This window comes from Lissotriton vulgaris, unplaced genomic scaffold (genome assembly GCF_964263255.1).
Source record: "Lissotriton vulgaris unplaced genomic scaffold, aLisVul1.2 SCAFFOLD_6605, whole genome shotgun sequence".
In the NCBI taxonomy this organism is placed as follows: domain Eukaryota; kingdom Metazoa; phylum Chordata; class Amphibia; order Caudata; family Salamandridae; genus Lissotriton; species Lissotriton vulgaris.
This window is the reverse complement of record NW_028255625.1, coordinates 52244-63560: the sequence shown is the minus strand read 5'-3', so window position 1 is coordinate 63560 and position 11317 is coordinate 52244. Positions and strand designations below refer to the sequence as shown.

Here is an 11317-nt window from a genome sequence, read left to right as displayed (position 1 = left end):
TGTTACCGGTCCATCCTGACAGTCAGCATCTCTTGGGCTTCAAATGGAAAGGGGGGTACTACTTCGACAAATGTATGCCCATGGGTTGTGCTGTCTCGTGTGCTTTCTTTGAAGCATTCAGCACCTTTCTGCAGTGGGCCCTCACAGAGGAATACAATGTGGCTGCGGTGTCCCACTACCTGGATGATTTCCTTTTCATTGGGAGGGAGGGCACGCAGGAGTGCCAAGAGGGCTTGGACTGTTTTGTGGAGCTGGCTGGTCGCTTGGGGGTGCCCTTAGCGCCGGGTAAGACCGAGGGCCCTGCTCAGGTGCTGACTTTCTTGGGGGTTGAGCTTGACACTGTACAGGGAGTGTCCCGTCTGCCAGCAGAAAAGGTGATGGCCTTGAGGGGGGACATTCAGGCCTTGCTGGGCAGAGACAAGGCGCCTCTGGGGGTCATTCAGAGCCTACTAGGTAAGCTAAACTTTGCTGCACGAGTGATTCCTGTCGGGCGCGTCTTTGCAAGGCGCTTGGCCAAAGCCACTGCTAAGATTAACAAACAGTACCATTTTGTCAGGTTGACCTCAGCTCTCAAGAAGGATTTGAGGATGTGGGATGTTTTCTTGGCAGAATTTAATGGGACTGTGAAGTGGAGATCCCCGTGGGTGGAGAGTCCAGAGTTAAACATGTACACTGATGCCTCGGGCCGCGAGGGCTTTGGGGCCATTTTGGGAGAGCAGTGGTGCGCGCAGGGTTGGCCCAATTCTTGGCGCAAGCGGGGCATTACTTCCAACATTGCTGTCCTGGAACTCTTCCCGATTGTCATTTCCTTACACTTGTGGCCTGAGCTCCTGTCCCACAGAAAAGTCTTGTTCTGGTCAGATAACATGGCAGTGGTGCAGGCGATCAATGGGTTGTCTGCCAGCTGCCCCTTGGTGCTGTCTCTACTCCGGGAACTGGCTAGCAGGTGCCTGTTTTGCAATGTCGAATTTAGAGCCAGACACATTGTGGGGGTCACCAATGTCGCAGCTGACGCTCTCTCTCGTTTTCAGCTGGAACGTTTCCGGGCAGCTTGCCCTCAGGCGAGAGAGGAGATGACCCCCTTTGCGCCAAGGCTTTGGCACATCTTGGAGTGGAGCAGCACATGAGGGAACTGGGCGAGAAATCATTAGCGTTGAGTACACGTAAGCGCTATGCAAGCCACCGTGCTACATTCACGAAAGTTATCTCTGACCTGGGTTTGCAAACGTTGCCATTAGAGAAGAAAGTTCATGCCTTTATAGTGTGGGCTAAAAAGCAGTTGAAATCACATTCTTGGGTTTGCGGCCACCTAGCGGCCATTGGTCACGAGGCTAGACTGTGTGGGGGGCAGGACCCCACTTCTTCATTTGCAATAAGGGCAGCCTTGAAGGGTTGGGCGCGGGAGGATCCGAGGGCCCCAGATGACAGGTCCCCTATTGATTTCCCTTCTCTCCAGGCCATGTTGCAGATGTTGCAAGCAGTTGTGCACTCTAGGTACGAGGAGGCCCTCTTCGCTGCTGCTTTTGTCATAGCTTTCTTTGGTGCGTTCAGGAGCAGTGAGCTGGTGGCTCGTTCTAAGTCAGATACCTCTATGGATGCCCTGGGGGTGGCGGATATTAATTTTGAGGGTGGGTTGTCGATTAAGCTGAGAAGATCCAAAACTGACCAGTCTGGTAAGGGGTCTCTTATTAGACTCTCCCCCCTTGGGGATTCCCGTTACTGCCCCGTGGCATTGCTGCAAGCCTTCCTAGCATTACGCCCGTCGGGGCCTGGTTACCTCCTAGTGCATGCCGATTTCAGCCCTCTAACAAAATATCAAATGGACAAGATCATGTTGGCCTGCCTTGACAGGGCTGGCTTGTTGGTTTTAGGGAAGAGGTTCTCGAGTCACTCCTTCCGCATTGGGGCGGCCACTTCGGCCTTCCGCGCTGGGATGTCCCCAGGGCAGGTGCAGTCGGTGGGGCGTTGGGAATCTGCCTGTTATAGGCGTTATGTTAGGCCGTGATCCCCACCTTTTTCTTTTTCAGTTTTGTTGAATTTGCTTGCTGTGCCTCGTATATTTGTATAAACATGTGTATTGAATAAACACCCTTGAACATATCGCGTCTTTCTTTGACAGGTAATCGCGTGTGGGTCTTGGGGCATTCTATGGTCAGCAGATTGGCTCGATGGGCTGCCATCAGACAGTGGATTGGTTCCTTCTCTGAGATAGAGTGCGTGTGGCTGGGGTACCCTGGAATGCGCTGGCATAGCCTACTCTTTCGGCTGAAGGAGATCCTTGCCCGGGGGGGGCCTCTTCCCCAGCATTTAATAATCCACTTGGGTGGCAATGACATTACCTCTGTGGGGAAGTCCGCTTTGCTTCTCAGGATGAAAACAGACCTGGGTATCATTGGCAGCATGTTGCGCGAATGCGAGGTCTGGTGGTCTGAGTTAGTGCCCAGAAGACACTGGCGGGGTGCTGAGTCCAGTGAGGCAGTTGAGAAAACTAGAAGGCGCATAAACGCGGCCATGAAAAAGTTTACGCAGCGCAGAGGGCTGGGTTTCATTAAACATGACTTGATTCAGGAGAAGGTCAAGGGTTACTTCGAGGAGGATGGTGTTCACCTTACGCCTGTTGGCTTAGACCTCTTTTTGCTGGACTTAAAAGAGGCACTCATGAGCAGAGGATGCAGGTAGAACAGGTGACGATTGGTGGGGGGCCTGTGCGGCAGCGGTGACCACCGCACAGGCTGTGGCGGAGTTACGGGGCGATCCGGAAGAAGAGAGGTGCAAATGATGTACTTCAGCGGGCACATAGGGGTGCCAGAGCCTAACCTGTAACCTCATGGGAGGTGCAGGAATCCGTGTCGGCGCCCCAGTAGTCCTTCGGGCGGTTGTGGGCCTGTGCAGCCGGGGGTTTGCCTAGTCACGCCCAGCAAATGGGTGTGTCAGTATTTAATTATATTATACAGCAGTTGGGTGGTTCGCCACTGTGCTGTTTGGCTCAAACAGGCGGACAGGTGGCGAGAATGCGGCCTGTCCTGGATCGCCCGTAAGCTAACCCACCATCTTTACATATGTTGTATGTAAATAAATCCTGCAGCAATTTTTTACCCAAACTCTAATTGTCTGTGTTTCCTTTGCGGGTTTGGGTATGTGGGGCGGGGGAATGTTATGTAGCCCTGAGTTGACTATGCGCCTGCCCGAGGCCACGCAGTGGCCATCAAGAGGGCGGGTACCTAGTCAAGGAGGGCGGTCCCGCCCCCACTTGCCGGTCCGGCACATCCGCCTCACCGGTTGGAGGAGGCGGCCTGCCGAGAATCTCGTCCGGGCGGCGGGGAGGGGCTTCAGGGGTACTTATGCTGCAGTGCCCCTATCCTAAGCCTCTTTGCCGCCCGGACGCCGTACGATCTTGCGGGACACTCTTTTCCCTCCCGTCCTCTTACCCAGAGTGTCATGAGTAGGGGCTGGGGGGGTGTTTTTAATGTGTCTTGTTTTTCGTTGCAGGCGGAGTTACGGGGCGATCCGGAAGAAGAGAGGTGCAAATGATGTACTTCAGCGGGCACATAGGGGTGCCAGAGCCTAACCTGTAACCTCATGGGAGGTGCAGGAATCCGTGTCGGCGCCCCAGTAGTCCTTCGGGCGGTTGTGGGCCTGTGCAGCCGGGGGTTTGCCTAGTCACGCCCAGCAAATGGGTGTGTCAGTATTTAATTATATTATACAGCAGTTGGGTGGTTCGCCACTGTGCTGTTTGGCTCAAACAGGCGGACAGGTGGCGAGAATGCGGCCTGTCCTGGATCGCCCGTAAGCTAATCCACCATCTTTACATATGTTGTATGTAAATAAATCCTGCAGCAATTTTTTACCCAAACTCTAATTGTCTGTGTTTCCTTTGCGGGTTTGGGTATGTGGGGCGGGGGAATGTTATGTAGCCCTGAGTTGACTAGGAAAGATTAATTCGGTGAAAGCGGCCCCTGTAAACGTGTAAAGGTGCTCCTTGGTGTCGGCTTTGTACAGGGACACCCGCCCCTCTTCGTAATCCAGGTAGACCCCCAGCAGCCTGGGGCTCTCCCGCAGGGGCAGCGGGGTGGCAGGAGAGGTGAGAGCCGTGTAGTGACCGTGATACCCCTCCACAGCCCAGACCCCCTGCTCGGGTGACTTTGAGTCTGCGGCGGACTTGTTCACGGACCCTAGTGCAACGCCCACACACCACTCACCGCCCTCCAGCAGCAGCTGCAGCTCCCAGTAATGCCTCCCTGCACGGACACCCTCCTTCCCCAGCACACAGGGATACTGAAAACACGTGGGATAATTGTATGAGTAGCCAGATGGCACAACCTGGAGGAGCCCTCTCACACGTCTCTTATTCTCAGACAGCTTCAGCAGACTTGTATGAGCGGTGTCCCCATCCAGAGTCACAGCCAATTTATACTGCTTCATCGTCCCCATTTCCGGTTCGAAAACTTGTACATGGCTTAAAATACCTTCCTTTCTCTTGTCCTCATTGGTCGTTTTTTCTTGTTCTTGAAATGTTTCATGTTCACACTTGCTCAGGGTGCTCCGGACGTCCTTCAGCAGCTCCTCTGTCGGCTGCGCACACTTCGAATTTACCTCTCTGATCAGGGCATCGAGGGAGGCAATTTGCTGGAGTCGTTGAATCACAAATTTGCTAGCATTCGCGACAAGAATTTGCAATTCTATTAAGGACACGGAGGCGAGGATTATGCTTCTCAATCTTTACTAGAAGCTCACAGCAGCCAATGAAAATGCTTGCTTTTCATTTCAATAAACGTTAAACTGCATATCCCATCATGCTTTACATATAACCACGCCCCTTTAGTCCATAAGAGGCCTTAGCCTGCCGCCATCTTCCTCTTTCTTGCGGCGAACAGCTCCAACCGAACATGTAACTCCAGAACTCTTCCAACGGGAAGGAGAACCTTCAGGCGAACCATCTTGTCATACTTCGAGACTCAATCACCCTTTTTTTCCGAACCTGAAAGAAAGGATACGAGACCGTAACCACCGTAATCATCTGGGTGGGCAAGCATTTTATAACTCCATATACAATGCCGGGTGGGATAATCCTCGCCTCCGTGTCCTTAATAGAATTGCAAATTCTTGTCGCGAATGCTAGCAAATTTGTGATTCTATGCCAGGACCGGAGGCTTCTGATTATGCACGTTTAACGCTTACTAAAAACAACAGAGGTAATATCCCCCACCGGCTTATAATAAAACGTCTTGAATGTCGATTCAGACGACCAATCTGCACAATGCATAATATCATGAATGCTGGATCCCAATATGAACGATTTCGATGCCATAGCACCCCTGACAGAATGTGCACCAAACATGGTGATGTCAATGCCTGCTTCTTCCATCACGAAACGAAGCCATCTGGCAATGGTGGCCGCAGCCACAGCTCTGAACGGCTTTTGTAAGGCTATCAACAGCTGCGAACAGCCCTGAGGCCTAAGTGCCGCAGTACATTCCTCATAAGTCTTAAGACAGTGAACGACACATAACTTTTCATTCTCCTGAAATGCATTATACGGTACATGTGTAGACAGTGTTTTAGTACGCCTAAAAATTTGAAAAGAAACTCCTTCCGGAGTAAATACTCTACCTGTTAAATCCAGCGCTCGTACATCCGACGATCTCCTACACGCCGAAAGGCAAAGCAACATAGCCAGCTTGGCTGAAAGCTGTTTTCTGGAAAGATCTTTGTTAGTTGGCCATTTGTCGAAGAGGTCTAAAACTCGCTTGACATCCCACAAACCAGAATATTTAGGTTTAGGGGGATTCTCTACCCTAATACCCTTCAACAATTTACACACAACAGGGTGCATACCGATAGGTCTTCCTTCTAGCTGAACGTGGCCCGCTGAGATGGCGGACCTGAAATTGTTGATGGACCGATAGGCCAGGCCCTGCGAAGCCTTATCCGTCAGGAAATTCAACACATGGGGTAAGCCGGCCCCCACGGGATCCAAATGTCGTTCCACGCACCAACCCACCCAGCCTTTCCAGGCCGAGGTGTACCGTTTCCTCGTGGAAGGAGCCCAGGCCTGCTTGATGAAGTCTGCAGCCCTGCTCGAAATCCCTGGCACTTGCCACTGTTGCCTGAAAGCCTCCAGGCCATCAGCCGGAGCCTGCCCTCCGAGATCAATGGATGTGTCTCCTGATGAGGGCCCAGCAACAGGCCCGTCGACTCCGGAAGGAGTCTGGGGTGGTCGCAGCTCCACTGCATCAGTTTGGGGAACCAAGATTGGGACGTCCACCAAGGCGTCACCATGACCACCTCCGCATTCTGTCTGATTACCTGCGACATCGCTCTGGGGATCAGCAAGAAGGGGGGAAATGCATAGTGAACCCCCACCGACCAGTCCTGTAGAAAGGCGTCCGTCGCCTGAGCTAACGGATCCGGCCTCCAACTGAAGAATCGAGGGATCTGGAAGGTCAACCTCGATGCAAACAAGTCCGTCCCGAACGGACCCCAAATCTTCTCTAGCCACTCGAACACCCTCGGGCTCAGCTTCCAATCGCTGAAGTCCCGGAGGTACCTCGAGTTCCAGTCCGCCACCTGATTGGACTGGCCTGGGAGATACTCCGCAATGACCGATATCTGGTTGCGGAGGCAATAATGCCAAAAGTCTTTGGCTATTTGAACAAGCATGGACGACCTCGTGCCTCCCAACTTGTTGATGTACCTCACTGCCGAGATATTGTCCAGACGCAGGAGGATACAGCAGGATGTCCGCTGAGGGGACAATGTTCTCACCGCGAACGACCCCGCCAGCAGCTCCAGGCAATTGATATGGAGGGAAAGCTCCTCCGGGGACCAACGTCCTCCTGTGGAGATGTCTCCACAACGCGCGCCCCAGCCCCATCGGCTGGCGTCCGACTCTATCGTGACTTCCGGGAGTGAACCGAAGATCGCTCGGCCGTTCCAAGCGTCGACGTGTCCCAACCACCATTGCAACTCCGACCGCACCTCCTGCGTGAGGGGAATGCTGTCTGAGTACGAGAGACCCTTTTGAAGGTGTCTGATCTTCAGTTGTTGCAGGGCCCTGTAATGGAGCGGGCCCGGGAAAATCGCCTGAACTGAAGACGCCAGAATTCCTACCATTCTCGCCAGTGCTCTCAAGGAGACCGACTGGCTGCTCAGAAGTCTCCGGATCTCTTTCTTCAGATCCCGAAGTTTGTCCTTTGGAAGGCACATTTGGGCCATTACCGAATCCACCGTGAAACCTAGAAAATCTATAACTTGTGAAGGAACCATGACTGACTTCTTGGTGTTTATAACAAACCCCAGATCCTGCAACATAGTCGTGGTCAGTAGGAGGTGTCGTAAGAGAGTCTGCCGACACTGGTCCACTATCAGAATGTCGTCGAGGTATATGATAAGACGAATACCTCGTTCCCGGAGGTACGCCACTACCGGCTTCATCACCTTGGTGAAGCACCAAGGTGCCGAGGAGAGCCCGAAAGGCAGAACCAAATATTCGTACCATCGGTCTCTCCATTTGAATTGAAGAAACCTGCGATGTGGGGGAAAGATTGGAATAGAGAGATAAGCGTCCTTCAGGTCCAGCCGGACCATCCAATCTCCCACCTGCAGTAGATCCGTTAAAAGATGGATGCCCTCCATCTTGAAATGATTGTAAGTCAGGAATTGATTGAACTCCCTGAGGTTTAAAACTAGTCTGTTTCCACCCCCTTTCTTCTGAATCACAAAAATGTTGCTGCAGAAGCCGTGAGGGCACCGAATACTTGGTGCAATCGCGCGCTTCTGTAGCAAGGCCGCAATCTCTTCGTCTATGAAACTGGCCTCTAGTTGGGAAAAATGGAGAATAGGGGGTGCGCAAGTCTGAACTGGACTTGAGTAAAACTCCAGATGAAAACCCCGAATAGTCTGAAGGACCCAAGCGTCCTGAGTAAGGGCCTCCCACCGCCCCAGGCAATGCCGAGTCCGACCCCCCAGGGGAAGAAGGGAAGTATCTGAAATTCTCACCTGAGCTCTGCTGGTGCTTGAATTTCGCTCGTCCATCTCCAGTCTGATATCTGTTTTTGTTGAACCTCCTCCGGGAGGGGTAGAAGGTTCCCCCTCGTGTTGAGTCGAAATCATTTCTGCCCCTTCCGAAGTCTCCTCTGTGGGGGCCAGGAGGACCTCCTCGGCCTGACGAGCGACCCCCGCCTCGTCCGGCCCTGTGAAAAACACCCTGGCTGAGGGCGCGCTTGATGCCCGACTGGGCCTTGTCCAAAGCTGTAAAGGTGCCGACGTATTTTGAGACGTCCCTAACGAATTTGTCACCAAAAAGGAGGCCTTCTGCAAGGGGTCCCGGCTCCGCGTCAGCGAGCTCCGTAAGATTCGAATCCATCTTCATCAGCAAAGATTTTCTCCTCTCTGCCGAGACAGCGCAGTTCGCGTTGCCCAAAAAACATATGGCTCTCTGGGCCCATCCAGCGAGCACGTCCGGGTTGATGATGACTGAGGTCTCCTTGGCCACAAAGGCCATCTCTAGGATCTTTGCCAAGGGGCCGATGGCGTCTAACATTTTGTCCTGACACCCCCGCCATGCTCTATCCAGACCTCTCTTCGGGTCCTTGGTGAACTTCTTCAGAAAGGTGAGAAGGTTAGGATCAATCTCCGGTGTTTCCGCCACCTGATTTGGGATTTCCGGTCTAGGACACTCTGAGCGTAAACGATTTCGTACATCCCTAGGGAAGCACTTGCGTAAATTATCATGGATGTAAGCCGTGACCGCAGCAGGCGGCATCCAATCCTGTGATCTAGGGTGTACAATCTCCAAAGGATCAAAGGTGAACGGTGTATCATCCGGCGCGAGGCTCTTGGGCTGCGCCACCTTTGCCTTCTTTGGAGGATTGCGATCCTCTGAGGTGTCGGTGTCCGTATCCGTGTTCGTGCCAGTATCCGTGTCCGTGTCGGTGTCATGGACCCTACGTTTACTGGTGGCCTTGGCTCCAGCGTAAGAATGGTCCGCCGTGTCCGGCAGGGTAGCTAAGGCCTGCATGTGAGGCCAGGTGGCCGAGTCCCTAGAAGGACCCGAGGTGGATGCATCATCCTTCTTCTTCTGAGGTTTATTAAAGCCATGTCTTTTGGCAAAACCTTCCAGTTGTCGTCGGATAGGACGAAGGGCTGAGGCCAGTGCCTGGTGCACTGTCTGAGGTACAGTCGTTTCCATCGCCCTGTTAACGGAGGACTGGACCGAAGCGTCTAAAGCACTGACCAGATTGTCCTCCAAGGCAGCAGTCTGCCTGTTCTCGAATTCCTCCTCCTGATAGTACCCCTCATTAAACTGCTCTTCCGACATTCTCACTGGGAATACTGACTGGGTTGTGTTCAGACAAAACCAGGTACTAGGAGGGTCAGGGGGGGGGTCAGCCCACACAGCACACAAACTTTCCCAACCTAAAAACCCCCTCAGCAAAGCTGTATTCAAAGCGGGCCAGAGACCCAGGCCACTGAAATACACTGAGCGTGTGCGCGCTCAAATTGGCCTAATCAGTATTTATACCACCTCACCAGGCGATCGCTAAGGCAGAGGGACCCTTCCTAACACTCCGATATGAAAATCCGACTGAAACTGACAAACTAGGTTCGCGCCGCGACGTGCAGCCCAAGCGCGACTGAAAACCTACCAGAAAATAGCCCAATTCAGCGCGCTTTGGGTGCACGTCGCGGCCGGGAGCCACCCGGCCTGAATAAGCGTCAGCGGCGATGAGGGAAGCCGTCTGCGCATGCGCTAACGCGCGTACCCTACGGGGACAACACCGGGCTCCAGCCGGCTCCAAAACAGACTACCGGCATCCGTCTGCCTCCGGTCAAGGACCGTCGCTACCCTCGCGCGAATACAGCGCGCTCTTGCCACCTGAGGAATGAAATACCAAGACGACGGGCACAAAGGTGCTCCGCCGAAGGACAGCTACTCCCCCTGAAGAGGTAACAACCTCCGCACAATAAAAGCAATACGATAGCAGAATACCGCTAATAGCAATATGAACAATGCAATATGACAATGTATAAACAGAATGAACAGTGCCAAGTCATGTCAATCAAACATTAACAAGCGCAATAGAGTCACAGAGGGAGTAAACAAGGTTGTACTTAGCTCTGTGAGCAGCAAAGAAAGAGAAAGATGGCGGCAGGCTAAGGCCTCTTATGGACTAAAGGGGCGTGGTTATATGTAAAGCATGATGGGATATGCAGTTTAACGTTTATTGAAATGAAAAGCAAGCATTTTCATTGGCTGCTGTGAGCTTCTAGTAAAGATTGAGAAGCATAATCAGAAGCCTCCGGTCCTGACATAGAATTGTGTTCGCTTTTTCCGTCCTGTTGATTTTGTTCTGAATCTCCTCCAGTCTCGCGAGAGCGGCGTCTTCCTGTTCTTGCAGGACCTGGCGCAGTTGTTGAAATTCTGTCAGAGTTTTCGTCTTCTCAGCTTCCAAGTTATCCTTCAAGGCTTTAAGTTCCTGCTCTTCTTGCGCCTTGGACGCCACAACCAGCTCCTTCTTGGCTCTCAGAGGGGGCAGCCAGCCCGCCAGGGTTTCCTTGTACTCCAGGGCGGCCTCTCGGATGGGCACCGCGGCGTGCTCCCGGTGCTCAGCCGACAGGCTGCACACCACACAGATGGCCGCCTCCTCCACCTTGCAGAACAGTTTGAGCTTCTCCTCGTGTTGTTGGCATAGGCCCTGCGCCCCCTCTGTTCGTTGGCACATCTGCTTGGCGAGCTCCACAATGTTTAGCAGCTGTGTGTTGGCCTTGAGGTCTCTGGGGTCGCACTGCACTCTGCACTGCGGGCAGGGGAAGACTCTGCCCTTAGGTGTGCACAGGCGGCAGAAGCTGTGCCCGCACTCGGTGTTCACAGGGTTTTGGTAGTACCCCGAGCAGACACAGCACATGGCCTCCTCCAGCAGGCTCCGGACAGGGTTAGGAGCTGCCATGGCACCGATGGCTGGGACGGAAAGTGAGCACCTGGGAACACGTGAGGGGAGGGACAGTTCTGTAACCATTAAGTAAAGAGACTGATTCAGGGAGTGGTCGAAGTGGGGGGAAAAAAACAGTAGGGGAACTGTGGGCGGAGAATCAGTGGACGGGAATTACACGTGGATTGGGGTCAGTGGGTGGAGTCAGAGGTGCGGCCTGAAAGAGCAAAAATCCCAATTTTTATTAGTATTTGTTTAGCATTTCACTGACCAGTTACAGCTTCCATGCGTCATTTAAATCAACCAATGGATACACATATTTATTAAAGGTAAGATTTAATATGAGTTATTGACATTAAAATACACTCACAAAGTGGGATACGTTC

At 52.9% G+C, this 11317-nt stretch overlaps 1 protein-coding gene across 1 annotated transcript; it reads right to left on the bottom strand.

Moving 5' to 3' along the window:
• Window positions 1–3906: 3906 nt before the first annotated feature.
• LOC147659052 (E3 ubiquitin-protein ligase TRIM39-like) lies at window positions 3907–10977 on the bottom strand. Its single transcript, XM_086952006.1, has 2 exons — window positions 10321–10977; window positions 3907–4642 (listed from the first exon to the last, which is right to left on the bottom strand). The coding sequence occupies exons 1-2, from the start codon at window positions 10947–10949 to the stop codon at window positions 3907–3909; spliced, it is 1365 nt and encodes a 454-aa protein (XP_086808132.1). The 5' UTR covers window positions 10950–10977.
• Window positions 10978–11317: the final 340 nt, after the last annotated feature.

Coding starts and splice junctions, on each gene's coding strand:
- LOC147659052 (XM_086952006.1), bottom strand. CDS start 10,949: ATGGCAGCTCCTAACCCTGTCCGGAGCCTGCTGGAGGAGGCCATGTGC. Junction 4,643..10,320: donor AGGACGGAAAAAGCGAACAC/AATTCTATGTCA, acceptor TAGCAAATTTGT/GATTCAACGACTCCAGCAAA.